We start from the raw sequence: 26,237 nt of genomic DNA, 5'->3' as shown, positions 1-26,237 counted from the left end.
TATGTAAATTGCCAAGAGTTGGCTAAAATAGGATGGCACATAAAATAAGCAGATCATGAATAAATAGAGCCGGTGTCATATCAGCCACCCTTAACTAATCTCCTGCCCTCAATGAATCTGTATCTAAATTATTAACTAAAAATCTTACAAAGAAACAAGAGAAGGAATTAGAAGGCAGTACAAAAATTCAAATAACCAAGAAAATAAAACACTTAGGGATTTGGCTTACTGTAAGATGCTTCTCAATTAAAGAAGACAATTATGGCAAATTACTACTGCAAATTAAAGAAGGTTTAGACAATTGGAAAAATTTTACAAATTTCATTTATGGGAAGGATCGCTATGATCAAAATGAATATTTTGCCCAAAATACTATTTCTCTTCCAAGTTATACTAGTAAAATTAGAGAAGACGTTCTTTGAAACATTAAATAGAACAATTACCAAATTTATATGGCAAAAAAAAAGACAGAGAATTAGATTAAAAACATTGCAAGACATGAAAGGGAAGCCCTTCTAATTAGCCTGATCAGCTGGACCTCAGAATCTCCCGTGGACAAGCCGGCCAGGATGCAACGTGATCGACACAAAAGCATTTTCATCAATACGTGAATCTTTTGGCCAACCGGCCAAGAGCCCCCAAGGGCCGCTGCAGAAAAGGATCTGCTCTTGCAAATCCTTGATTTCTGGGTAAAATAAACAGCTGATTCAGCATCAGGGGAGTCGCTTTATTAAAATGTGTGGCCCAGAAGAAATTGGGTCACGGCACCCCACCATGCCCAGGTCTCCAGAGCTGCTTTAGGCGCATTGATTCAAAGTCTGGTTCTGACTGTGTGTAAGAAACATTTGCTGTCCTTTTATTGCAAGAGATCCTGGGGAGATCCAAGCCTCTCTGAGCCTAGCGTTGATCCATCAGCCTCTGCCCACCACAGGGGGCCAGCAAAATATTGTTTTCCTGAGAAAGCTGCCCTGCCCCCCCGTTTCTCTCCCCCCCCCCCGCTTACCAAGCCCATGGAGTGCCTCTGGATTCATCTTTAGGAATAGTTTGCAAACTTCTATGAATTGTTCTCAACAACAATACTGTCTTTGCAAGTCTTTGGTTGTGTGCATGGGCCAAACACCTGAGGTGAGATGACTGGGTAAGGCCGTGATTCCTGCCCCCCCCGCCCTCACCTGGGGCGGCACGGCTGAGAGGGCAAAAAGCATCTGTACCTGTGTAGTCTTCGTTGCCTTGGGCGGCACAGGTCAACAGCTGCGCCATGGAGGAACCGACAGCTTTGGAGGTGCTTCCCAAGTCCTGGGCACATTTTTCAAGCTGAGGAACAGAAACAACCTTGTGATGAACCTTCCCAAGGTTCTTCCCACATGTGGCAAAGGCCCACTGGTGGCACCCTCTGAGACTGGCACAGATTTCCTTCCCGTAAGAGTGGCACCCCCAATATTTCAACTCTGCCTCACAAAAGGGCACTTTCTCCATGCATCTCTCTCATCAGTCACGGCTTTTATTAACTGCCAGCAGGACTTCGCCACTGAAGGGCAACCTCTTGTTCAACACTCAAATGGAACGAATGCTAATTCTGGGTTGGAATGCAGCAGAAGTTATTCCATCCTGGTTGACTCTCTTAAAACAAAACTTGTAAACCTCTTGGTTAAAATGGCCATAAAATGATTTGAACTATTGGGAAAAGCTTACACTTCCTAGTCTGCCCAGGCCATCTGATCTCAGCACAACACTCTGGGCCTGTGCTAGCCATAAGCCGAGGGAAGGAGCCACCCTTATGAACTATCCAAAGGGAAGGAACTGAACATATATGTAAATGCAACCCCCCAAATTTTACTTTGGTTAGTATATACATTGTTTAAAAAAGCCTCATGTGATATTCTCCAGGTACCGTTTCCCCCGGAAGAGGCTTCAACTGTCCGTCGAGGGCCGCCATCTTTGCATCCTGCAATTCATTTTTCAGGGTCTGGACGGTGTTCAAGGCCGAGTCGATCTCCATGGGACCACAGGCTTCGTGTGCCTAAGCGCAAGAGGGATGAACGAACACATCCTCACTGCTCTCTCACCACAAGCACAAAGCTCCTCCAAAGGAGGGAGGAAACTGATGGGGAAGGAATCGGGGGGGGGGGCTGCCCACCTTCTGAGAGGCCGTCCTCAGCTCTGCCAGGCTGGTGGCCAGATTCTTGGCACACTGGCTCAACTGCATGGCCGCCGCCTGGTCGGTCACGGTTGGCACTGCTGCTTTGGCTGAAGCCACCATTTTGCTCCCTGGCTGTGGAAAGAAAGACCAACCACGGTTGGCCTTGGTGGCCCCTCCCCACCCCACGTCCTCCCTCCAACTCGCCTACCTGGAGGAAATTTTGGCTGGAGTTGATCAAGGCGAGTTGGGCGCCCAAGTCCTCCGCCTGCGCTTGGCTCCCTCGCACGCCTTGCACCAGCTGTGGGATGTGGTCAGCCACGTTCTGCCCAGAGGAGAAAGAAGGAAGGCACGCTTGGCTCTCCAACAGGACAGCTCAAGGCAGAGCCCAACTGGACAACCGCTTCTGTCACAGAGTGGACAATGGCGCAGAGTTGCCACAACACGGGAGCAGTCGCCTAATGGGCCAGAAAGGGAGGCTGGGAGAGGTCTAGCCAGGTCAGGGTTGAGTGGCTGGTCATTTAATTCCAGCGTGGAGGTTTCAGAAGAGGCTTTGCCTCCACCCCCTCGGAGACCCAGTCAAACAGGTTGTGTGAAGAAAGCCTCAGAGTGCGGAAGGAAAGCAGTTCACCCAGAATGGATTTCCGGGGCTGGAGCAGCTTCCAACCCATGAAGATCTGGCTGTCCAGGTGGCCTCTTGGGATTATTCAGAGAGTGTTTTCTCGGGATTCCTCAAGTCAAGCCTTGCTATGGACACGTTAAGAGAAATGAGGAGGCCCCTTTTCCCTCTTTTAACTTCTTCCCAGCCCGAGCGGCCTAGTACCTTGCAGCTCTGGACTAACTGCTGGTGGGCTGCCGTGTTCTTGTTTGAAATGGCGGCGTTCTGCGAGGCTGCGATGGTTTGAGTGGCGGCTGCAGCTGCCTGTTTTGCTGCCACCTGCAAGAAGGAGGGTCTGGAAAGTCTTGGAGAGGCAAGAGAGAAGGAAGGGGTGTGGGGGTGGGGCCAGCAGACGAGAACTGTTGGGGAGGGGACAGACCACCAGGTTGGAAGACTGGAAGATCTACCAAGAAGGCAAGGCTGGCAGAATTTACTCAGTTCTGAAACCTTCCTTTCTCTTTACAAACCCAGACTCGTTCTGGGCATTGGCTCCCACGAAGCCACCTCATCCGCTTGCCTTTCACAGGATGGTTAGGCTGATATGCAGCCTCCTCGCAAGCTGGTCCAAACGTCCAGGCTGACGGGCATTCTCTTCCCCAGCTGTGTATTGCCACCGATCCGGTGGACGGGGCAGAAAGCAGCTGCCTGAAACGTTTGGTCTAAGTTCAGGGCCAACAACTCAGCCAAGGAGAAAGAGGAGGAAACCTCACCTCCAGTCGGTTCACAATCTTCTTCTTAATGGCGTTCTGGGCGGCTGCATTGGTGGCCACCCGGAGCCCTTCGGCCGCTTCCCGCAGCCTCTGCTGCTGGTCTTCATTGTCGGGGTTGGCAGCAGCTCCCTGGGGGACACCAATCGCAAAGACAAAAGTCGGGAGGGATCAGGCCCATCTCAGCATTCGCGTTAAGTGGGAGTCCCCCCCCCAAAAAAAATTAAGCACTGGCTGGGAACCCTTGGCAGCCACACTGGTGCGCTTGGGCTTCTGTGGTACCTTTGCAGCTTCTACCATCCGGGCTGTGGAATCCGCAAGAAGTTTGGCAGCTGCCAGGAGCTTCTTCGAGTTCTCCATGTCAATTTCTGCCTCGGCGTCTGAGCGCATGGCGTTCACCAGATCTGAAGTTGCTTGCGCTAGCACCCTGGCCTGCCGCACCATTTCCCCTGCAACGGGATTCAGAGTTTGCTTTTGTATCTCCCCCATGCTCTAAAACTGACGATTTCCACTCAAGCACTCCCAGGGATTGGCGTGGAGAGAAATACCCCTGCGGAACATACTTAGGTCTTCAAAATGCCACAGAAACAAGTGCCCCCATGTCTGGGGCACAGGGACTCCTCTGGTAGCCAACCCAACTGGGTGACCAAGAGGCTGAGTGGGCAGGTTCGCTTCTTCCAGACAGGGGCCGAGGGTGTCAAAAAATGTCAAGATGCTTACCGGCATCCCCCATGGAACTGAAGATGCTCTCGGTGACATACATGATGGTGTCGGTGGCCTGATCGTAGCGCCCGATGGGCTCCCCCCGGCTGGCAAACTGGCGGACGTGCTGCAGGAGGTCATTCAGGGCCTGGCTGACCACGCTGGCTGCCGCACTGACTTGCTTGAGCAGTTCGGTGTCGTCCGTGGCAGCCTGGCACGCCCGCACGCAGTTCTCCACGGAGCGATCCACCAGCTTCCCGGCTTCGATCAGCTGCTCCTGACACACCGGGGAGCTGATGGTGGGACTCACCACCTGCAGCAAAGCACATGCAGCCAGGAGAGGTGAGCGGCAGGGCGCAGGGCATCTGGTCTGTGAAGGCTTGTCTGGCCGCTGCAGCAGGGCGGGTGCTCTTTCGGCCTCACCAACAACTGACCAAGAGACCACTGATGTCCGTCCAGCTCTCCACAGCCGGACAGTATCAAAGAAGCTAGAACTATCTTGTCCACCGTGCCTTGCCCACCCCTCTCTGGACGCACCTTTGCACAAGCCACCAGCTGCGAGGTGGAGAGGGCGCATTGCGTGGCAGCCGCGATCACTCTGTTCTGCAGAACGGTGTCCTCGGCCACCTGAGCCACGTTCTTGGCTTTCAGTACCAACATGGCGGCGGCATTGGCCACAGCTTTGGCCAGGCTCATCAAGACATCCTGGGGAAGAGGAAGGAGGGAAAGAGGGCCGAACCATGAGAAGAGGCTCAGATCATCCGCAGGGCATCCTGGTACAGAAATCTTCAAGGGGGCCCAGGGGAGCTTTACCTGGAAACGTTCGTCTGTCTCGTTCTCCCCGATCTGCCTGAGCAGCTCCCCGCTGGCTTGGCCGATGCTGCCGGCTGCGGTCAGAACAGTCTGCCGGGGCTGGAAGGGCAAAAAGTAGGAAAGATGAGAGTTTTACCCAAGGAAGAGAAATTCTCCAAGCTGCTGCAATTCCACCAAAGCAAAGTCCTTTCTGTGGACAATCCAGAAGGCTACAACAATGACCAGGATATCTTTCCTGCAGGGGGCAACCAGGGCGACCCACTGCCCTTCTGCCCCATGGTCTCACCTCTCCTGATGTCGGTTCCACTGCTTTGAGCAGGTTTGAGACGGCCCCTGCCAGGGTCCGAGCGGCCTTCAGCAGGTCTTCCCCACTTCCAACCTCGTCGTCCATGAGGGCTGCCAACAACTTGACCCCCTTGGACATCTCCGTGAGGTTGGAGGAAATGGTGGTGATGGCACAGCCCACAGCTGTGTAGTCTGTGTCAACCGGGTCCCCTGCCAAGCAAAGCAGACCAGGAGATGCCCAACATCTAAAGGCATTACAGAGGCCCAACCTTCAGAGACTTGGACTTTGTGGGTCTGGTTGTTGGATTTTTGTTGCTGTTTACTGTTCCAGAGCATCTTCTGCTTTGGCCCAGAGCAGCCTTGGGGTTTATTGCAAGCCCCACTGAGAGGTTATTCCTGAATGCCCCACTGAGATGGGAACGCTGACCAAAGTCAACTCAACAGATGCTTCCTTCAGAACTTTGGAAAGATACACGTTACACTCACCAACCTCATAGGACCATTACAGAGCATGTGGCCTCCTTACCTGCTGTAAGGTTCACCACGGAAGCTGTCCCTGCAGTGATTGCATCAACCTGAGAGTGTATTTCATGTTTTGACTCGTCCACTTTGTTCTGGACCCAAACTCTGGAAGCCTGGAGAGAAAGGCAGACCACCGATGCCAGCTTAGAAGACCGTGGGACATCTTCTAAATTCTAGGTTTGCTAATCCTTGGACCACATTCTCCAACTTGGTGGCCTTCGGACAGATGGGCACCTGCTAGGATCCTTAGCAATTACCAAGTGAGTGAAGGATTCTGGGGATTGAGTGCCACACATCTGGAGAGCACCAGCTCAGGAAAGACTTCACTAGATACGAACTGTGATTAGAGGTCTACCCTGGTTGCTAAGAAACTTCCTGGGAATCCTCAATATTCAGGGCTCCCCAGAAGGATGGCTCTGACCCCTCAAACAAGGGCAATCGTTTCACACCATTTCCCTGGGTCAGGCCTGTTCTTCCTGGGGGGAAGAAGTGTTTTCACACCTGGAGGGGCCAATTCACACAAGGATAACCAAGGACTTTCCTACAGGAGACTCAGAAAATGGCCAAGGGGGGGACCGTTATGCTCATATAGGCACGAAAGCATTCTGAAACCCAGAAGGGCTGCTGAATGTGGAGAAAGAACAGAAGTCCCAGGCCAGTGTTGATTTTGGAGAGAGGGTCTTCCCCTTGCCCCCCCCCAAAGCCAACTGACCATGTCATTTCCTAAAGGCGGAAGGTCATCGATTTGGGTGAGGTCTGCCTGCGTCTGCTGGACGGCCTGCATGCTGGTGTTGATGGTGCCCATCAGGGCCTGCTGGGCTGAGGTCTGAGAAAAGCCAACCGGGTTCAGCAGACCTTCTCCTGCAGAGGGGCTTCCCAGCAGGGCTCTGCAACCAGGGACCCTCCCCCTTGCTCAGAGCGGGAGGGGAGGGGCTCACCAGAGGGGGCATGTGGGCCCGGTGCATCTGCCCAACCGTCACCTGCTGCTGTGGGGAAGGCATGCTGCCCATGTTGAAGGTCTCTGGGCCGGTGGAGCCTGAGCGCATGACGGCCGGAAGCGCCACAGAGCCATGCTCCACCTTTCCGGTGCGGTTGAACTGCTGCTGCAAAATTGTCGACCTGCCGAAGGAAGGGCAGAACCCAGCTGGGAAGGGAGCTCTTTGCCCTCTGTGATCCTTCCCATGGGGAGCAATTGAGGCACAACCCGATGCTGCCCCGGGGCCCCCAAAAGCTTGCATCCCCTTAGGGACTTCATATCTGACACGCTCCAGTAAGGAGGCCCGTATTGGAGAGATGCAAAGAGGAAGGAAGACCTTGGAGATGGGAAGAAGAGCAGCTTTCATGAAAAGGAGGCAAGACTGGAATAAAGGCGCATGACAGCTCAGGGGCTGCCGGAGGGAAACTAACCCAGCCCTCTTCCACATACTTTTTGGGAGAGACGGATTCTTCCAGCATAGTTGATTCCTCATCTCCTTCCAGCCCAAAGCGGTCCTTGCTTTGCTTCTGCAGAAAAGGCCAAGAGAGGTTCTCGGTCCCTTCCTGTGTCTTGTGAATCCATCCCACTTTTTGCAAAGGGGTCTGAACACCCACCAGCCCACTCTGGAGGGATCTCCAGGCTCCACCCGGCCGGGGCTCTAATCACAGGCCCTTTGGCTCACCAGAGAGGCTTCTGGCCAGTTGCCCCAAGGCTTAGCTCACGGTCGGGGCAATTTCCCACCACCAGCACCTAAGGACATGCCCTGTCCCCCAAACCATGGCCGGACAGAGGCTGGAGGAAAGACACTGCAAAGTGTCTTGGGAACGAAAATGGATTGGTTCTCACCTCCTCCCTTTACCTTCATACAGGTATGGAATGGAAGCCATAGGGGAAGAGAGTCACCAAAGGCCCCCTCTCACCCCCCAACCCAATGCCCCCCATTCCCCACTGCTTGGCAGTTTGGGGACAGGTGGCTGGGACGGCTGCCTGGATGCAGAGTTCAAGGCTGTCCCTCCTCCTCCACATTCAAGGTAACAGGGGGAGCAGGTGGGGCCCCCCAATGGAAGCCGAAGGGTTGTACCTTCTTGAGGATGATGTCAATGTAACCTGCGATCAGCTGAGAGATCTGCTCCCCTTCAGTGGTCTGAACCGAATAGTAGCTCTCTTGGTACTCCCCAAAATCCTAAGGGAAGACACAGCACTATTTGCATCAAGATTGGGACACCCAATTTGGGAGACTTTTCTTTGGCTTCACTCTCACCACCACGAATTACCAGGGTGAAGCTTTTGGGTGAAGCCGCCCAGCGCTTCACAGTGGTCAGAGGCCACTCCTGCAAGACTTCCTTGGTCTTTTCATCCACACGCATCACAGACTCCTTGGTAATTCCTAGCAAACGTGGGACCAGTTTGTTCTTTCCTTTCATTTTCTCCTGTGAAGGGAAAACAAAACAAAACAAAACAAAAAAATTGGAAGAATGTAAGAAGACTCCAGAAGATGGATCCAGTTGAAGGCCTATCTGGTGCAGCTTTGGTGTCCTTCAGAAGCCAAGCAGGTGGACCCAGGAAGCTCATCAAGAGGCGGTCGCACAATTCCACTCAACAGAAAGCAGGAAACAGTCATGAAGTGCAGCAGGACGTCTGACCCTGGTCGCCTGTGGACTGGCTGAACCTCCTTTTACTGCTCTCAAAAATTAAATCTATGATGCATCTGAGAACAGCAAATTCTATAGATTAATATGTGTCAAGAAACCCTTCCTTCTCTTGGAACTGAATCTCCCTGCCTTGAGTGCCAGTCAAGACTGCCATATCCCACCCCACTTTCCTACATCACCCATGATCTCCTAGACCCCCGTCCTCTTTCCCCTTCTAGGCCTTCCCTCTAAACCCCCAAAGCCCAGCCTTTCCTCCATGACCCACAGCTCGAGTCCCGAGTTCATTGGTGTGCTCTTTGGTGCATTATATGCATACTTCACTTTGGCTCACAGCTCCAGAAAAGGGTAATTCTAGCTCATGTTTTAATAAGTTAAAAATAAGTTAATTGGGATATGGACTCTAATCTTGACTGCTCTCCTTAGAACGTGAACGGTTCAGCAACTAAATTTTGAGGAAATGCAAGCGGTTGACCTTCAGTAAAACAAGTGCAAAAAGAGAAAGCCACGTCTGCTATTATAATTCATTTCAGTTCCCCAAGTTACAATAATTCATTCAAAGCAGAGTGGATTAAACGTTCAGAGCATTTGTTAAACAGCTCAGGTTTTTAAATTCTCTGCTTTCCTCCCCTCATAAATCGATCACAACCAGACATTTCACACTGCTCTTCCCGAAATGACTTAATTGCCATTTGCTTCAGTCAGCCCTAAAAAGAAGGAAAGCATTCAAAGAATGGAATATGTGTTTTTAATTGAATGAACCCCAGCATATCACTGCCGTCAAATAATTGTCCGAATTGTTGTCTTCCTCTGGTGCCCCGTGGTGCCAGTTGGAAGTCACCTGTTAGGAGAACATCGAAGGACTCCGAGTGTAAGAAAAAACACAAGTTGTGTGGCAGCATTCTGGGAAAAACCACTGGCGTACAAATTGCTCCTTTGCAAGGTGGTTAATTCACCCGAAAGGAACACGGAAAGGAAATGGCTAGCCACAAAGTGCCACTCCACCAGAAAAGGCCACGTTCTCAATCAGGAGAGGGAAGGTCTCCTGGAGACACAAAGTGGGGATGGTTCAGCCAACGCAGAACTTTGTTACTAATTTTTCAGTGGGGTCTAAGAACACAAATTATCAGCCAAGTTCACACTGCAAATTCAAATTTGGCCCAGTTTAATGTCAGGGAAAAGAGGGAAGGGCCTGGTGGCTCAGCAGACTAATAGCATTGTGATTAACACCAGCTGTCTGCAATTACTGTAAGTTCGAATCTCACCAGGCTCAAGGTTGACTCAGCCTTCCATCATTTCTAAGGTAGGTAAAATGAAGACCCAGATTGTGGGGGCAATAAGCTGACTTTGTATAAATATACCAAAGTATGAAGGCTATTGCTTAATGCATTGTAAGCCGCCCTGAGTCTCTGGAGAAGAGCGGCATATAAATCAAATTAAAAGAAAAAAAAGAAAAAAAAAAGGGATGTGTTTACTTCGCCCTCATCTGGCTTTATGACCAGGTGCCAAAATGTCAATCAGACTTGTCAATGTTGTGATTTCTCTAAGTCAGAGGTGGGTGACTTTAGGACCTGTGGACTTCAACTCCCAGAATTCCTGAGCCAGCATAAGGGATTCTGGGAGCTGAAGTCCACAGGTCCTAAAGTTGCCATGATTGCCGACCCCTGCTCTATGTCTACTCAGTGTTTGGACTAGGAAACTCAGATTGGCTTTATGATAATGGCACTTGGCCTCTGGCATCTGGCTACATGAGGACAAACCCAGTCCAATCATTCAGATGTACCGATCCAGATCAGGAATGGATTTTGGCCAAGACCAAGTGAGGAAAGGAAAGTCTTTCAGTTCTTCCCTTAACTCTTAAATTTTTTGAGTTGAAAAAGGTGTCAACTCTTTATCCAGGTTTTATGAAACATATTCTTCACTGTTGCAAGCACCAACTGTTGAATCTCATTGAGTAAATTTAATTCAAGTCCAAATCGTACCTTCACCAGGAAAAAGGAGACTCCATAGGTCCTCAGAGACCGGGCCAACTTCACGTACTTCACTTTTGCCTCTATTTCTGTCATCTCTCCGCAATTCTTGTGTTCCTGTGGTAAAGAGGACTATTTTTGTCAAGCTGAAACCTCCTAGGGGAAGGCCTAACTCACTGTGTAACAGGCAGACTTTCAAGGTGCTGCTAGAATCACCTCTGAACTTTTTAATTTATTCACTTATCAAGATCCAGAACCTGACAAGTCTCAACAAAGCAGCCCCAGCTGGGCAAGGGTCGGAGGTGAAATGGGCCATCTTGGACAAATGGGCAACGACCGGTAAGATCCCACAGAGTTGGTCTCCTCCGGTCCCGTCAGCTAAACAATGCCGGCTGGTGGGCCCACGGGGGAGGGCCTTCTCTGTGGCCTGAGGTCCGGACCATTCCCACCCTATTGGCCTTCCGAAAAGCAGTGAAGACCTGGCTTTTCTGGTAGGCCTGGGGCCGTTGATCTCGCTCTTGCGATCTGGCAAGATCCGGCCATGAATGGTGTGAATGAGTTTTAATGTTTTTAATGTTTTTAATTCTTAAATGTTTTTTATAATGATTTTAAATGCATTGTGAGTCGCCCTGAGTCTTCGGAGAATAAATAAATAAATAAATAAATCTTCTCACTGTTTGACCTCCCTTTCTCAGCCATGCTCTCTTCTCCATCGTCCTTGCCCATGGTCTACATCCCTTCCTTTCTCAACCTAGCATCTGAGAGAGTCAGCCGAGGGTATTTTGTTTTCTGCAGCTCACGTCAGCTTTCATTAACCTCTGAGGTACCAGTGTTATTTCAAAGATGTGAAATTCACGCATGGAAAGATATTTCCTCAGCCTTTGGAAGACAGGTCTCATCATGCGTCCATAGGCCTCTTGAAAGAGTTTCGCATCACATTTTTGACGCTTGGCATCTTCCAGGATATGCCTGATATAGGCGGCCAATGTCTGTGCTATCAAGAGCAGAAAATGTGGATTTTTCAAGCTGTCCTCGATGTTCGTAGCACCTCTTTATACTTTCCCCTTCAGGCCAATTATAAATGTTGGCTTCAGCACAAGGGGATGCTCACTCACCTTGCGTTTAGAGCGAACCAGATTAGGCAACTGATTGCAACTTGGAGGAGAGGCTGCTCCCTATGCCAACTAATTAGCAAACCAGATGTCAAAAGTTTGCTTGCCTTCTGGAACCTTCCCTCCCTAAATAGTGAATCTCGTAACACTTAGTAACAAATAGTGAAGCCCGGAGTAAAAGTTATTTGTCTATTTTCAACAGATCTGAGACTGGTATCTTAGTCGCTCCTGCTCAGTTTCGTTTGAAAGGAATTGTTAAAGTGACCTTAAGTAGCATTTTATTTTTTGAGAACCAAGACACAGATTAGGAAGGACCCGAAACACACGCAGGCCATGGCTCGAAAAAACAGCTCTCAGTTTGCTACAACAGGAATATTTCTAATTCCCAAACTCGAAAGAGTTTCAATCAGCGTCAGCCTTTGCCTTTGTCTTGTGCCCTCCAGATGCTGCCTGGGTGTGGTGGGAATTGAGACTGAAAACATCTGGAACACATCACCCTGGGGAAGGCGGCAGAACCTGACCGAGCAGATGAAGCCCCATGCTTTTCGTCAGCTGTTTCCCAACCAGATGTGTCAGTCTGTAACTTCCAGGGTCCCCACTGTTCACACTGACTGAGAATGGTGGGAATTCTAGCTCCAAACATCTGGAGGGCATTTGATGAGAAAATGCAGCTAGTCATACAAGGGTTTCTAGCCCCCTTAGGGCCTTTCATGTTCTCCCTCCCCATGCACTGAACTGAGCAGAACCCCAAACCCCTAAAACCTGTCATCAATTCCACCCTCAGAAGGCTCCTTTTTCCTCCTTAGGAAGGATGGCCCTTCTTTGCTTTCTACACTGCAGTCAAAAGCTATTAAACACCCTACTTTCTTGAAGAGAACGCACTGAAAAGCGAACCAGTCTTCCAACCAGACACAAAACTATAATTTAGGATAGGAAGTTTGCCAAAGGGAGCAAAAGAGAGGAAGAACACCTGTTTCCTTTTCACTTGACAGAATGCCACAAAGGCAACGTGGGGCTGCACAAACCACACACACACACACACACACACACAGACAGAGAGAGAGAGAGAGAGAGAGAGAGAGAGAGAGAGAGGGAGGGAGGGAGGCTGGGGGTAGAAGACTCTCTTTTTTAATTACCTGGAATATTCTCTTTTCAGCTCCTCTTTGCTTGATGTATTCTTTGGGGAGAAATTCTTTCAGACTGTAGGAACAAGAAGTCACCATTAATGAAAGGCCTTCTTCTCTTGAGTGGGAAACACTCAGCTGCAGAGGTTGGAAAGAAGAGCCATGGAGTCAGGCTGGCTGGGGCATTCTGGGAATGGAAGTCCAGCAGCTGCCCAGTTGTAATTATTCCGTGATGAACATGCCTGGATGAGCCCCTCAACTGTCAGTCTGCAGGGATTCTCCCTCATTAAAGAAAGCACCCTAAGGGGCAAACAGTGGGAACGAGGGGGGTCTCACCCCCAATCAAGCCTTCTGAAGCTGAACTCTGAGTAGGGTGCAGCTCCGCTGTTCCCGAGGCAGATGCAAACCTCCAGATATGATTCAGCCACATTATTTAAATTCCGTGGAGCTGCTTTAGCAAAATCCGATGAATATCACCCACATCATTCAACATCAGCAGCATCAGGAACCCTTCAAAGGAGCTTCCAAAGGTGGACTCAGCCTTCCATCCTTCCAAGGTGGGTAAAATGAGGACCCAAAATTGTTGGGGGCAATATGCCGACTCTGTAAACCGCTTAGAGAGGGCTGGAAAGCCCTGTGAAGCGGTATAGAAGTCTAAGGGCTATTGCTATTTCCCTGAGGCTGGCATGGCTCTGCCTGGCCCGCTGAGGTGGCCCTGCATTTCCAAGGGGATGAGCATTGGCAAAGAGGGCCCACTCCGCCCTTTCGTGCTTTGAGGAAAGAGGCTGGGCGCGAGAACCAGACTGCAAGAGGCCTGGGGATGGCAGATGTGGCCCTAGCCTTCTCAGCAAGAAATGCTGGAATTATCTTGGGGGGGGGGGAGTGAGGGGGGGTGATCCCCAAAGACCCCCGGGCTGAAGCAATTGTGCAGGCAGCTGCCCAGCTCCGGTTAGCCCCCAAGGGAAGAATCTCACTTACTCCAAGAATCCAGGTTTGTGCTTGTGCTCCACGTGAGGCCCGAACTGGATCTGTGCCTGAAAAGCACCAAATTCACAGGCCTTCTCGAAGGATACTGGGTGGGAACCGTTCAGAATGTCATCACGGGCCTAGAAGGCAAGCAGGAAAGAGTCCATATCAGGCCCAAAGATCCCGACTCCTCCTTTGCCAACCCCCAAATTTTCCAAGAAACTCAGCACTTCCCTTCCTTACAAAAGAAATGAGAAGGAGCACCTTCCTGGCATCAAGTGGTCATTCAAAGCAGCATCAGTGGGAATAAAATGCCTCACCTTAATGGACTTACTAATAAATGGTGCTAAAGTACCCAATTCCAGCTTCCAAGATTCTGCAAACTAATCCCCTTTCCTTTCAATAAATCTAGTTAGTCTAACTCTGCAAGAATCTAGTTTTTTGGGGTTGGGACCCACTGTTCAGGGCTTCACACCCACAGGTCGTGGTTTAACATGATGTGCAGATGGGCGGCTTGCTAAATCAACGAGGGTCAAACTGCCTTTGGCCAGACCAGCTGGTGCCTTAGCAAGAGGGTCACCTGGACATAGAGCAGGTTGAGCTGGACGGGGTCTCTGGAATCCACATTCTGATCAGAGTAGAAGAACTTCCGTCTCAGAAGCAGCGTCTCGTTCTCATCCACCCCTTGTTCCCGAAACGTTCGGCTGTGATCCAACCAGTTCACTGGGGGGAAAAGAGAAGAAGGAGGCAGATCATTTCACAGCTGTTCTTCAGCTTAGCCTCCTTCAGATCACTGGACTGCATCTCCCATGATTCCCTACGGGCTTGGCTACGAGTCACTATGGGAACTGGACAGCAGCAAGTTAGGAAGGAGAACATGCAGAGCAAGATTTTTTTTAAAAGACTTCCGAGAGCTGGTTAAGGAACCTCCTTACTTAGGACTGTATTTTAAACAATTAGAATGAGCCATGGTTCACTTTGGAGATCTCCAACTCCTTTTTTTAAATATATATTTTAACCCTAGATTTAGAGTGGGGGCATTTCAAGATATCTGCATCCCCCTTAGATTACGTGCAAATCTAAGATGTTCCTACTTAACTAGTGCTACTACGAAATCACTCCCATTTTCAAGGCGATTGCATTCGAGTTCTTCATCCCTGGAAAAGACTCAATATCCGAGGGAACCACTCACGGTCATCATCGGTGTGCAGCTTGGCTTTTAATTTCTCCATCTTTTTTTCATCCCGTAACAACGTCCGGTCCTTCTTCAGGGTCCCCGTGCCCTCTTCCTTCTTCTCCTCACTGCCTTCTTGGATTAAGGAATACTCTTCATAGTTGGTTATGCCTAAAAATGCAAAAAAGTCATTTTTCTGAGCTGCAAGAACTGGCATGGCTTGGGGAGAAGTCTGTGGGTCAGAACCACCCCAATGAAGCCTAAAGAAAGAGCATCTCTTTGGAAATGTTCCCTGCCATTGACTCCCATGAGTGAATGTTGCCCTTTCCAGAACTCTAAGTGCACCTGTCTTCTTCATTCCATCCAGCAAACAACAGAGTTGAGCAACAGAGGACAGGCACAAGGACTTCAGCCCATCCAGCAGCAAAAAAAAGAGACTTTCTTCTGGCAGAAGAGAATTTGAAGCATCCCATCTAATTAAGAGGATGGCATCCTGGCTGGGAGCTCCAGGGAAATAGGCTGCACAAGGTCAGCCTCCAGTCCTTGCAGCCCACTTTCAAATCAAGGAAGACCTAAGAGAGGCAGACCCTTCTCCTTCGGTCTGCACCAAGGGCTACCCACCTTCTAGATGATAGCCAATTTATTGCACTACAGACCCAATTAATGGACAGCTGCCAACAGAGAGACAGAGCAAGAGATTCCTAGCACAGGTTCTCAATCCATGAAAAGGCTCTTTTGGACTAACTAACTACAGCCTGGCTCAAAAAACCACATTTCCTGGAATGTCACTTTTGGAAGCCACTCCTGATGGTTGATTACCACGGCCTGCCACAGAGTCTGCTCCACAGACTTTGTGCCCTCTTTCATGTGGGGTTTGGCCCCTTCAGATCATTTTGTCTGGAGAGGAGATTTGATTGCTCTTGTGTGGGAAATGGGGACGATCTGCTTGAAGGGCTATCCTCTATAATACTAATACTAATACTAATAACAACAATAAGAACTTTATTTTCATTGTACGTGTATACACAGTATACCCATACAATGAAATTCACTTAACACCCAAGACCAGGTCCAACACACATAACAATCCCCAAACACACTCCCACCCACCACAATTCCCCACCCCTAAACCACCCAAACAACAGACCAAGTAATGCTGTCCAACAGCTCACTGATGGTGGCCTTTTAGTTCATTGTTGAGTACAATCATAGCTCTGGGATAAAAACTCTATCATATATAAAAACTCCATCATACCTATCCGGCTGCAGATGGTCACCAGCAGTTCTCCAACGGTTTTAGAGTCATCCACCATCACCGTCTTCACAGAGCCGTCCAACATCCTGATTTTCTGGGGCCTCTGCTTCTTTTTGTATTCCAAAACATCCTAGGAAGTAAACCACCGGAATATTTCACAGGAGAGACAAAGTTGGTGGGTTTCTTTGATCCTGACCACACCCAGGCAAAAAAGAGTCAAGGATACCCTAATTAAGACTTGCACCTCCAGGGATTCCCAGGGTTGTGGGCGAGAGGGAAATTGAAAGGAACCACTCCTGAACTCTTGTCAGGGAAGCTTTGTCCATGAGGTCACCAAGAGTCAAAGTGGATTCAAGGAGATTTTACCTTTATGGTGCAGAAGGCAGTTAGGAAGCAAGAATATTGGCTTATCTGAACCACAGTTCTATTAATAGGCCTAACTGGTCCTGCTTGCCCCCTGCAGCCCCAAGAAGTGGAAGGGCTCAGCTGTCCTTCTCATTCCTTGCCTGGAAGGACCCAAGAGCCTTACCCCGTTCCGCAGCATGTAGTAATCCAGGGTCCTGCCGGCCTCCAGCCAAATGCCTTTCCGTGGATCTTCATCGGACAGAAACAACCCGTAGTCAGAGGCTGTGAAAGAAGACGGAAGAGTTGCTGAAGAAGCTGCCCGCTCTTTTAGATGTCCACCTTCCAGTCAAGCAGAGAACTTTGTCAGGGCCTTCAGATTCATTCTTTAGCCCTGGTCTTCTGCTGGCCCTTGCCCTTCACCCTCACCCCTATCTCCTTTTCTCTTCCTTTGACTATAATTGGCTCCCTTCATTCTGTAGGGTTTAAAGTTTATGATGCACAGATCAATGGATTGATTGTTCAGAGAGGGAGGAAGGAAGGAAGGAAGGAAGGAAGGAAGGAAGGAAGGCTCAATATTGCTTCTATAAAGGGAATGAAGGTTTGTTGCTTTTCTGCAGTTAGGGATCTTCTAGGATCTGTGGCACAAGGTCCTCTGAACATCCCCACCTGCCTTCTCCTTGCCTCATTAAGCTGCTATGGAGGCAATGTTCTCAGATCTCTCTCTTGGCCATGTGAGGTTGTCCGTGGTTTGTTTGTTCATTCATCTAGATGCCCACCTTAACAACTCACCCACAACCAGTGTCTCTCCAGACTCACTTGCCTGTTTAGGAGCCACAGGTTGGCATTCCGTCTAATCCTACAGATTGATAGGGTGATTCTCAAGCATCCCTTCTTGTTACAGCATTGATATGCAAGCGATGGTTTAAGGGAGCCAGCGTGGGACCCAGGTTTGCCCGAGACTGACCTTGCCCTGTCTGAGCCTCTGGCACCCTCTCGCGGATAACCCGGCACGCATCATAGACTGCAGTGGAAGGTTCAAACTGCATCGTCTTCACCACATTGCATTGGCGGACACAGATTTTCAGCGACAAGGCAACCATGGTGCTGGATCCCTCGGGGGCTTTTATCTCACCTTCAAGAAAAGCAAAGGAAAACACTGGATGAGCATTGAGAAAAGAATCACAACTGCAAGACCTTCCTCTGAAACTGTCCCCTTCTGCTATTGCCACCATTCCACACTCTGGGACGCTGACTTAGAAGATGTCAAAATTATTTGCCCATCGAGCCAGTGATGCCTACTCTGGCTAACAGCAGCCGAGTGGAAAGCTTCCAGATCAATTTTTTTCCTCATCTGCTACTCAGCGTATTTTGATCTCAAAACCCAGCATGTAATTTGGGATCTTCTGCAGGGGAAGCCAACGTTCTGCCACTGAACTCCACTTCTACCATAATTGCTCTTGATATTATGGTGTGGAATTATCCATTCTCTCTGTCTAAAATGTCAAATCCCATGCCAAGCGGTAGCAGAGCGGGTCCAGGTTACAATTAGTTGGAATCCTATGGGGACGCATCGGTTTGCTTTCAGTCTTACTTTAGGATTTATGTGAAGCTCCAACCAGTCAGTGAAAGCTCTCCAAGCAGGCTTGGGGTTTCCTCCATTTGCTTCATGCAAACTCCTCTTCTACCTCAACTGTGGTGGGAGAGGAAGGGGGAAGGTCTAGGAGAAGCATCTTATACTCTAACTCATCCCAAAACAAGTCTTGGGCCAACAGCACCAGGGCCAGAAGCCTTCTACGGCCCCTACAGGACCCAACCAGTTGGAAGTTGAGTCCAAAAAGGAGCCCAACCTTCTCATAAAGTTAGAGAGAGCCAAAAGCACCGCTCCCCCTTTAGGACATAACTCAGTCAGCCTATTACTTAAGTGGCTCTCTAAAAGCTGGAGTTGATTACTGTCAAGGCTGCCCTTTGCTGGCTCTCCGAGAGATCTGCTTCCTTCTTTCCAGCAGCTGATCCCAGGATGGGCAGCCACCACAGCCTGGTCCTAGAGACAGCCCACCAAGAGAGGGAAGGCATGAGCAACTCCTGGGCTTAGCAAAACCTTCCTCCCACCCAGACAGAGGAGGTGTTAGATGGCCTCCCTGCAGAGGCAGGCACTTCCCGCAGAGAAAGGGACAACACCCACAACACTCAGCAGGGGTCTGGAAAATTTTAGGCAGTTACATCATGCTGTTCTCCAAGAGGCTGCAGCTGATGGACGAACGAGATGGGGTGGGGAGGGCAGGAATGCCCCACATGTTCAGGAAGGACAATGGCTGCCTGGTGGCTTCTCCCCATGCGCTGGCAAAGGTGCACCACCTTCCCAAGGGCTAAACGGGGGACACAGTTGCGCCACAGGCTGTCAGGGTTCCAAATGATACCAAATCCAAATTCCACCAAATGAAAACTCTCGTCGTCTCCAGCAGCTTTTCATTAGTGAGAACTAAGAAGGCTTATTCCACCATGTCATGCCCCTTTTACCACTTATTCTGCATCTTACAGCTTCTCCCAAATATTTCCACACACTACATGTGGCTTTTTTTTTCTTTTTTCTTTTTGAAATGTCAAAGACTCCACTGGGCAAAAAGAGATGAAAAGTTACAGCTCTCATTTCTGAGCTCTTGAAACACGCCCTGCAAAAAATGGCAAAGAATATTGTACCGAACTCTCAATCCCAAGTCTTTGGGGCAAGGAAGGGCTTTGCCATCGGATGAAAAGGGGGGGATGGCAGTTCCAGACTGGAGGGTTATTCTCACTAGATCCGGGGCCTCCAAACTTGGCAACTTTAAGACTTGTGGACCAACTCCCAGAATTGCACTGGCTGGGGAATTCTGGGAGTTGAAGCCCACAAGTCCTAAAACTGCCAACTTTGGAGACCCCTCTGCTAGCAAACTGGAACCTTGAACTAGAAATCTGCCAGTCACACCTGGAGGACATCCAGTCCTTTCTCTGCAGCAGCTCAGGAGCTCACTGCTGGCTGGAGCCCAGCCAAGCAAAGGGATGTCAATGAACATTTTGCCAGGCCTCCCTTCCTTTCCCCCAAATTGGACAGGACAAGTGCAGTCGAACCCCTCCAAAAGGGAAAGCTGTGAAATCTCTCCTTCTCCAACCGCTGAAACCAACCCAAATCAAAGCCATCGCATCCCATTAAACTGAAGTTCTGCTAAAGATGAAGTTCATCCAAAAGTGACATCTAAACATCTGGAATTCTGGCACGATCCAGCTTTGTAATCAAAAAAAGCCACTTCTCAATCCCAGGCCTGCCCCACTGAGCCTGCGGATTTTGTTGTGCTTGGATAGAGAGTTCGTCAGGAAGCTGGGAGGACCTTCTTTTCCTCTGATGAGTCAGCAGTTTGCACCAAGAAGCTCACAGACCACACCAAGGGGGCAGAGTTCAAAGCCTGTTCTGGCCTTTTATGGATTTCCAGAAACCCCCCAAATAAGCGCTATCTTCCATCCCAGATCTCTTCCCTCTGACCACGAACACCGGTGGGGGAGGGGGTTGGATGAGGGCAAACAGGACTAGACTAGACTTAAGTGAGTTGATCACAAAACGTAGCCTGGCAAAGTTTAGGGCAGGTAAACATCAGAACACAAAGCGAGAAGTCTGGAGAATTGGAAGGAAGAGATGGGCTGGTTAGCTTGAAGCCAGGCTGGCAAGCACAAGCCATCTCTCTGAGCCAATGGACTCCTGAAATTATGAGCACCACCCTTGGGTGCTCCTGCAAATTGGGTTCTCTGGTTAGTCACAAAACACCACACTCTGCAAAACAGTCTACAACCACCATGCTATTCTCCCTGTCAAGTCAATGCAGAGTCTATTTAATTGCTGTTGGATAGAAAGCAGGATGACCTCTGTGTGGGCGCTGCTGGCATCCCAGGGAAGGTGGTTTCAAGGGTTCCTGAGCAGGAGAGCACCTGAGGATACATCATCATACAGGTCCTGCTTCGGTTGCCAAAAAACTGCGGCTCTTTCAGCCAGTCAATTTATGACTGAATGAAGAGAGTCAATTTACATTCCGTTAAGACTTAAGCAGATGTTGCCCCCACAGGAGAACTTAAAAATGCAAATCTATTCCCCTTGTCAAACCTTCATCTGCAACAGGGCAGTGATGTCAGCTTATCTCAGAAAGTTCTTGTCAGGAAACAGGCATCTTTGTCAAGGATTTGAGCTCCTTGAGATCAGCTGTTGTAAGGCATCTTAATGCAGAGAAAGCTGAATTAATAAGACTCTATTGATCTCTGAAAGGCCAGAAGCCAAGCAGCCCAGCTGCTTTATGGATAAAAAGGGAAACGATCAATCAATGCTCCAGACTTTATGTCCATTTGCAAGGATGTTCTTTTTCCAAACATAGCAAACTACGCTCAGAGCATCTGAAGAAGACGACTCTATGAAAATCAATGACATCCCTGGACAAATTAGGGCAGTGGTCTCTTTCTGAAAGAGGCCCAAAGGCTGCTGTTCCAACAGTGGAGATGCGGAGATGTTCACAAATCCACACTCCTCACAACTCTGGATTCTCAACCCATTATACTTAATGTTTCTAGCCTGCCAGCTGCTTTCTTGACCCAGACCTTTGCTTACCTACCGGAGGATCACCACTCAGAACAGGACAGGCATGGGAAAGAGCCAATCACAGAATTATGGGGTTGGAAGGGACCTTGAAGGTCTTCTGGTCCAACCCCCAGCCCATTGCAGGACTCCTCATACCATTCTGGACAAATGGCTATTGGCCCCTTTTTTTGGAAAACCTCCAGTGATGCAGCACCCACAACTTCAGGAGGCAAGCAGTTCCACGGCTTAGAAACTCAATCAATCAATCAAGGGTTTCAGAACTGGCTTACTAATCAAGAGCTTCTACCACTGTCTGCAATTCAATTTTGGCACCCAGACGAGCTGGATAGTTGCTGGGGTGCCCAAGGGAAAAGAATTTCTCCCTCTTCCTTTATTTATGAGCTACATCTCAAAAATAAGCCGGCAGCAAATCCCTTCCACTGCACACAACCGAGATGGAACTTCACCTTTCAAAGAGCATCACCCGGAGCAGCCTTTTATCCTGGCACTGTGGCTTCCATCTCGTGGTGAGGCAGTTCAATTTTGTGCCCCACAAAGCAGCCAAGAATTTAGCAGACGTGAGAAGCAGTAAATCCATCCCAGCCTCTGTCAGGATGAGAGCTGCTCCAGTTGGACAAACCCACTCTGATGCTCTTTCTTGGCAGGTGCCAGGCTGGGACTGGCATCCTGCTGAGGCTGCAGCTCAGCCTTCCCCTGATGAGAGTGTCTCAGGAGGGGCCGCGGCTGGGCTGAGTGGGCTAGGGGGAAAGAAATCTGAACCCCTCTGCCCCTGAGCCCCTGCCTTCTTTCAGGGTGCAAGAAGGGGGGTTGCGAGCAGAGGAGTTAAAAAAAGCTTACAAGACATCCTCATGACCAGTAAAAGCGCCTTTCCTTAGAAAAGAAAAAAGAAATGTCTATTCTCATGGAAATAAGAGACAGTGGAGCACTGGAAGAAAGATAATCTATCTGGGGAATTCTGGGAGTTGAAGTCCACTAGTCTTAAAGTTGCCAAGGTTGGACCCCCCCTGGTGTAAATCTAGCAAACAAGAATGCACCTTCTCTCTGCAGAGAGCAAAATGTCTTTTGGGGAGAAAGGAAAACTTTCACTTTTGAATTTCTTGGATTTTATCCAAAGCGAAAGTGCTTTCTCGCCAAAAGCAGAAGTAACTCAGATTTGGCCCAAACTCTTTGGCTCATAAACATGCAAAAAGTTTAATTCTGCCTATGGTGCAGAAGGGTCTCATCTGACTTTGTTAGTGGATGTGCAAGTACAACACGCCCACCTACACACATCTCTTATTGGCAGAGATCCCAGGAGGGCAAATTTTGGAGTTGGGACTCCCTTTGCACAAATCCCATTCTGTTTTGGTAAGCGTCTTCCACATCCTTTCATTTGAAAAAAAAAACCTGTTAGAATGAGTAATAGTCTCTCTTCAAGATGTTCTTCTTCTCTGAAGGAAATAACATATTGCCCACCTGGGACCAAATTCTACATTTTGTACCATGAGCTCAGACTTGGTGATCTTCCCTGATTTTCACAACAGATTTATCTAAAAAGTTTGCTCTGAAATATTAACAACTCGGTACTTACATGTTACAGTTGAGCATCAACGCTAACAGAGTTTGTATCCCACATGAGGAAACATTTGAGGCACTGGGAACGATTTGAACCCGAATCAAGCCCGCTTGCTTCCAATCCAGGAAGCGAAGAATTATGCTCAATTTTTCACCAAAGGGAAGGAGGGAATTCCATCGGAAGATGCTCAGCATAGCTGGGAGGGGAGTGGTAGCTCAAAGGATCACCCCAGCCTGAGTTGTAAGAAAATGAACTCAAAGGCACAGCATCTCCCAGGAATTTTGGATCAGGGCTAATCCAATTTCTTGAGTCTGTTCTCCATGAGCTGAGGCACCGCCTTGTTCCATAGAATTTGAAGGTCACAGGACACCTCAGAACACCCTTTTTCCAACTTGGCCAGATGGGTGGACTTCAACTCCTAGAATTCTCCAGCCGGCCATGCTTGAGGAGAAGGTCACTTTCCCAATTGCTTCCCCACCCATCTTAACAAGAGAGGGCTCACTGGAAGCAAATCAACCCCACGAGCATCCAGGTTGAATGAGGCGAGAGACCTGCCTGGTCCACCCTCAGCCCCATTTCCTCACAGTGGGCAAGCAGCTGCCCGAGGAAGGTCATGAGAAGGTCCACCAAGGCAAGAGGAGGCCTTCTCTTTCTGTGTCAGCTCAAACCGTTATTTCCACCTTGCCTCAGCATTCTGCAAGCTCAAGAATAAAAAAAAAGGGAAGACATTCTTTCAACCAGAAAATTAAGCAGCTGCCTTGAAAATCAAGATTAAAATCACTGCCACTTTCCTTACCCTGAAAAGAGAAGAATCAGTAAATATTTCATGCCACTTCCCTATGAGTTGCAGGAGGTGGCAAAGCCCTTTTACAAGACACAATTCACCCTGACATGGACTCCCCACTTGAGAAAGGGAAGGAAAAGCATTCACAGTTCTCTTTCTCGTCAGGCCACGTTCCCCCAAAGGTTACATCCATACCCACAGGCTAAATGAACCCCAAACAACACGGTGGTAGATTGAGTTTTTAAATTATGGCCTTAGAGATGTGGCGGTCTAGAAAGCAGCTCAGTAATTGGAAGATTTGAAGGTGCCTTTTTTAACCAGATCTGACAGCTAAAGCTCACACAGGCTGCTACGGAAGATTTCCGGATGCCGAGGCTTGCAAAACAGGCCCTGTGAGAGCACTGTGTAGATAGTGCAAGGGAAGACACAAAATATTACCTTGAAGCATTGTGGGGCTCTGCCTGATCAGAGCAATGTTTCTCAACCTCAGCCACTTGAAGATGGGTGGATTTCAACTCCCAGCTTAGCTGGCTGGGGAATTCTGGGAGTTGAAATCCACCCATCTTCAAGTGGCTGAGGTTGAGAAACACTGTATTAAACCATTGATAACCTACCATATCCCAGTTACCAACTTCCTAACCACGCAACGTATCCTACGATCCTTTTGCTTTCCTTTTCCTTATATTTCCTTGCAAAGATAATATAAATAGAAATGCAAATATAAAAGCCCCCAGCCTAGATTTTCTTTTGCTTTTCCTCAGTTGAAACAGAGAAAGCAAAATAGAAAAACCAAAAAACCCAAAAATGGAACGCCTAACATATCACAGTCATTATGGTTACTGCAGGCAAACAAATCAATTATGTTTCGGGTGTGTTTTCTGGAGTGGGAATATTTCAACTAATAAACGGAAACAGCTTGGGTTTTGCATGCACACCAAAAAAAAAATCTGTTAGGGTTTCAAAACTTATATTTGTGTAGGCTCCGGTAGAGTGGGGAGCACACAACACAACAACCAAAATAGTGATTTATTTTACAAAACCTTACTGGGCGTTTTGATCCGCTTCCTTGGATCTTTTGTGAAAAAACGACATGCATGCTTGTTTTAAGGAAGTACAGAAGAAACTGTTACAGACGTATAATAAATATTTATTCTTTGCCCAAAATCAGGATTGGGAGACACTAGACAGAGCTGGTCCTTTTCCAGCTGGAGGCTTCATGTAAACCAAAATTGGAGAATGAGACCCAGAACTTGAAAAGCACCCAGAAAGTCTCCTGCTGGGCTCAACTGGGGTACGGTGAGCAACCTAAGATGCTGCCTTGCTTTTAACTCACACTATAATTGGGGAAGTCAGCTAAGCAAAGGCATGAAACTAGCTTCAAGGCAAGGATTTCACATTTCACTCAGACGGTGAATTTCAGCAGGTAGTTAGACCAGGGGTGAAATCCAGCAGGTTTCGACAGGTTCTGGAGAACTGGTAGTGGAAATTTTGAGCAGTTAACCGGCAAATACCACCTCTGGCTGGCCCCCGAGTGGGGTGGGAATGGGGATTTTGCAGTATCCTTCCCCTGCCACATCCACCACTCCATGCCCGCAGAACCAGTAGTAAAAAAATTTGAATTTCACCACTGATTTAGACCCATTTGGGCACCTGGTGACATGATGGCAAGTGAAAAGCTAATCTCCGTGGGAATGAAAGAATGCAAGAGGGCAGCTGGTGGGACCTGTTCCCCCAGCCCCCAAGCCCAGGTGGGCAGGAAGCAGCTATTTTGCCCTGTAATTCTGCTTCCTGGTTAGGCAACTTGATTAAGAGAAAATTCTTAAGTTTCTCTCACGATTTTATATTTTACACTCACACTCACACCGTAGTCTTTTTCTCAAGAAGAAAACTCGTGCAAGCAAAGGAAAGAGCACACCACCTCTATTTGGGGCACCATCCACTCTGCCTCACCTAAATTTAGCTCTGATCTAAATAAGCTTCCACCCTTTCAGGACCCCCAAGGAACCACATCCCTCCCTCCGCTCTCTGGAATCACCCAGACATGCTGGAATCTCTCTCGCACACACACAATCTAATTCTGCCTATTTCCCCCATAATTCAGAGGATTTAGGAGAGAAACCAGGTCCTTTTCTCTGAACAGAAAGCTATACTCTCTCTACCCTATCTCCAGCCTCCATCCAAGCCCCAGAGCTGGCCCTCTTCCTGCTGAAAAGCTGGCTTCATTCATCCAGTTTAGAAGGCAAAAAGCTGCTTGCACGTCTGGGAAGGGCCATTGTCTGTCCGAGACAGCGAAGAGCTGGTGATGCCAACCAGGAACTGGCAAGCCCTCTCCTCCAACAGCTGGCACACTCCAGGCCAGACAAGGGGAAACCGGCCAGCAGAAGGCATGGAACGACTAACACTTGGGGGCATCCCATGAGAAGCAACTTCCATTAAGTAAGCGGATTGCTCAGAGAGCTTATAATTGATCAAGATAAGTTCATTTAGAACCCTTGTCTGTTAAACAACAAAAAATCCCACCTTGCTTCAAAGAGGTTTTTTGCAGGCTCTGCCGTAACCCCAACCATCAGAGGGGGCTGCCCCCCACCCAGCAGCTGCATTTGATGCCGAGGAGGGGGGGATCCACAGGAGGGAAAAGAAGAGAGACCGAGAGTGGAGACGGACAACTCGTCTGCTCTTCTCTATCACAACCAACAAACTTACATCCCCAAAGATGCTCCAGCTCGGGTCTCCTTTGATCGCTGTCCCCCTCCAACCTGGGATGCAAGCATGCATGGACCAGCAGTGGCTGCAACTGAAGACCACTTTGTGCCACACCTGAAATTGACCATTGCATGTGCAACCCTACAAAGATCTCAGGGAATTTTTTGTTGTTAGTTGCGAAGTCGTGT

At 48.9% G+C, this 26,237-nt stretch overlaps 1 protein-coding gene across 4 annotated transcripts in view; it reads right to left on the bottom strand.

The window, feature by feature from the left end:
* The window catches only part of TLN2 (talin 2), a 62,242-nt gene that overhangs the window by 22,360 nt on the left and 13,645 nt on the right, over positions 1-26,237 (bottom strand). Inside the window, exons 2-26 of one of the 4 annotated variants that reach the window (XM_070953712.1) lie at positions 17,360-17,527; positions 16,580-16,677; positions 16,051-16,180; positions 14,814-14,966; positions 14,202-14,344; positions 13,634-13,761; positions 12,668-12,731; positions 10,432-10,536; positions 8,075-8,230; positions 7,882-7,983; positions 7,251-7,327; positions 6,763-6,943; positions 6,537-6,650; positions 5,829-5,937; positions 5,304-5,512; positions 5,018-5,116; positions 4,742-4,909; positions 4,223-4,517; positions 3,785-3,951; positions 3,506-3,634; positions 2,961-3,074; positions 2,349-2,462; positions 2,138-2,272; positions 1,892-2,020; positions 1,212-1,314 (exon numbers count right to left, since the gene is read on the bottom strand). In XM_070953712.1, the coding sequence (XP_070809813.1) occupies positions 1,212-1,314; positions 1,892-2,020; positions 2,138-2,272; positions 2,349-2,462; positions 2,961-3,074; positions 3,506-3,634; positions 3,785-3,951; positions 4,223-4,517; positions 4,742-4,909; positions 5,018-5,116; positions 5,304-5,512; positions 5,829-5,937; positions 6,537-6,650; positions 6,763-6,943; positions 7,251-7,327; positions 7,882-7,983; positions 8,075-8,230; positions 10,432-10,536; positions 12,668-12,731; positions 13,634-13,761; positions 14,202-14,344; positions 14,814-14,966; positions 16,051-16,180; positions 16,580-16,677; positions 17,360-17,495 (3,358 nt within the window). In that variant the 5' untranslated portion in view covers positions 17,496-17,527. Of the gene's footprint in view, positions 1-1,211; positions 1,315-1,891; positions 2,021-2,137; positions 2,273-2,348; positions 2,463-2,960; positions 3,075-3,505; positions 3,635-3,784; positions 3,952-4,222; positions 4,518-4,741; positions 5,117-5,303; positions 5,513-5,828; positions 5,938-6,536; positions 6,651-6,762; positions 6,944-7,250; positions 7,328-7,881; positions 7,984-8,074; positions 8,231-10,431; positions 10,537-12,667; positions 12,732-13,633; positions 13,762-14,201; positions 14,345-14,813; positions 14,967-16,050; positions 16,181-16,579; positions 16,678-17,359; positions 17,528-26,237 lie in introns of those variants that run through there. The other 3 variants (XM_070953711.1, XM_070953713.1, XM_070953714.1) reach the window with 3 other exon arrangements.

The sequence above is a fragment of the Pituophis catenifer genome, unplaced genomic scaffold, assembly GCF_029215685.1.
Source record: "Pituophis catenifer annectens isolate HBS135680 unplaced genomic scaffold, rPitCat1.0.hap2 SCAF_14, whole genome shotgun sequence".
Classification (NCBI taxonomy): Eukaryota; Metazoa; Chordata; class Lepidosauria; order Squamata; family Colubridae; genus Pituophis; species Pituophis catenifer.
The sequence above is the reverse complement of the archived record's forward strand: the minus strand, read 5'-3'. Positions and strand labels throughout refer to the sequence as shown.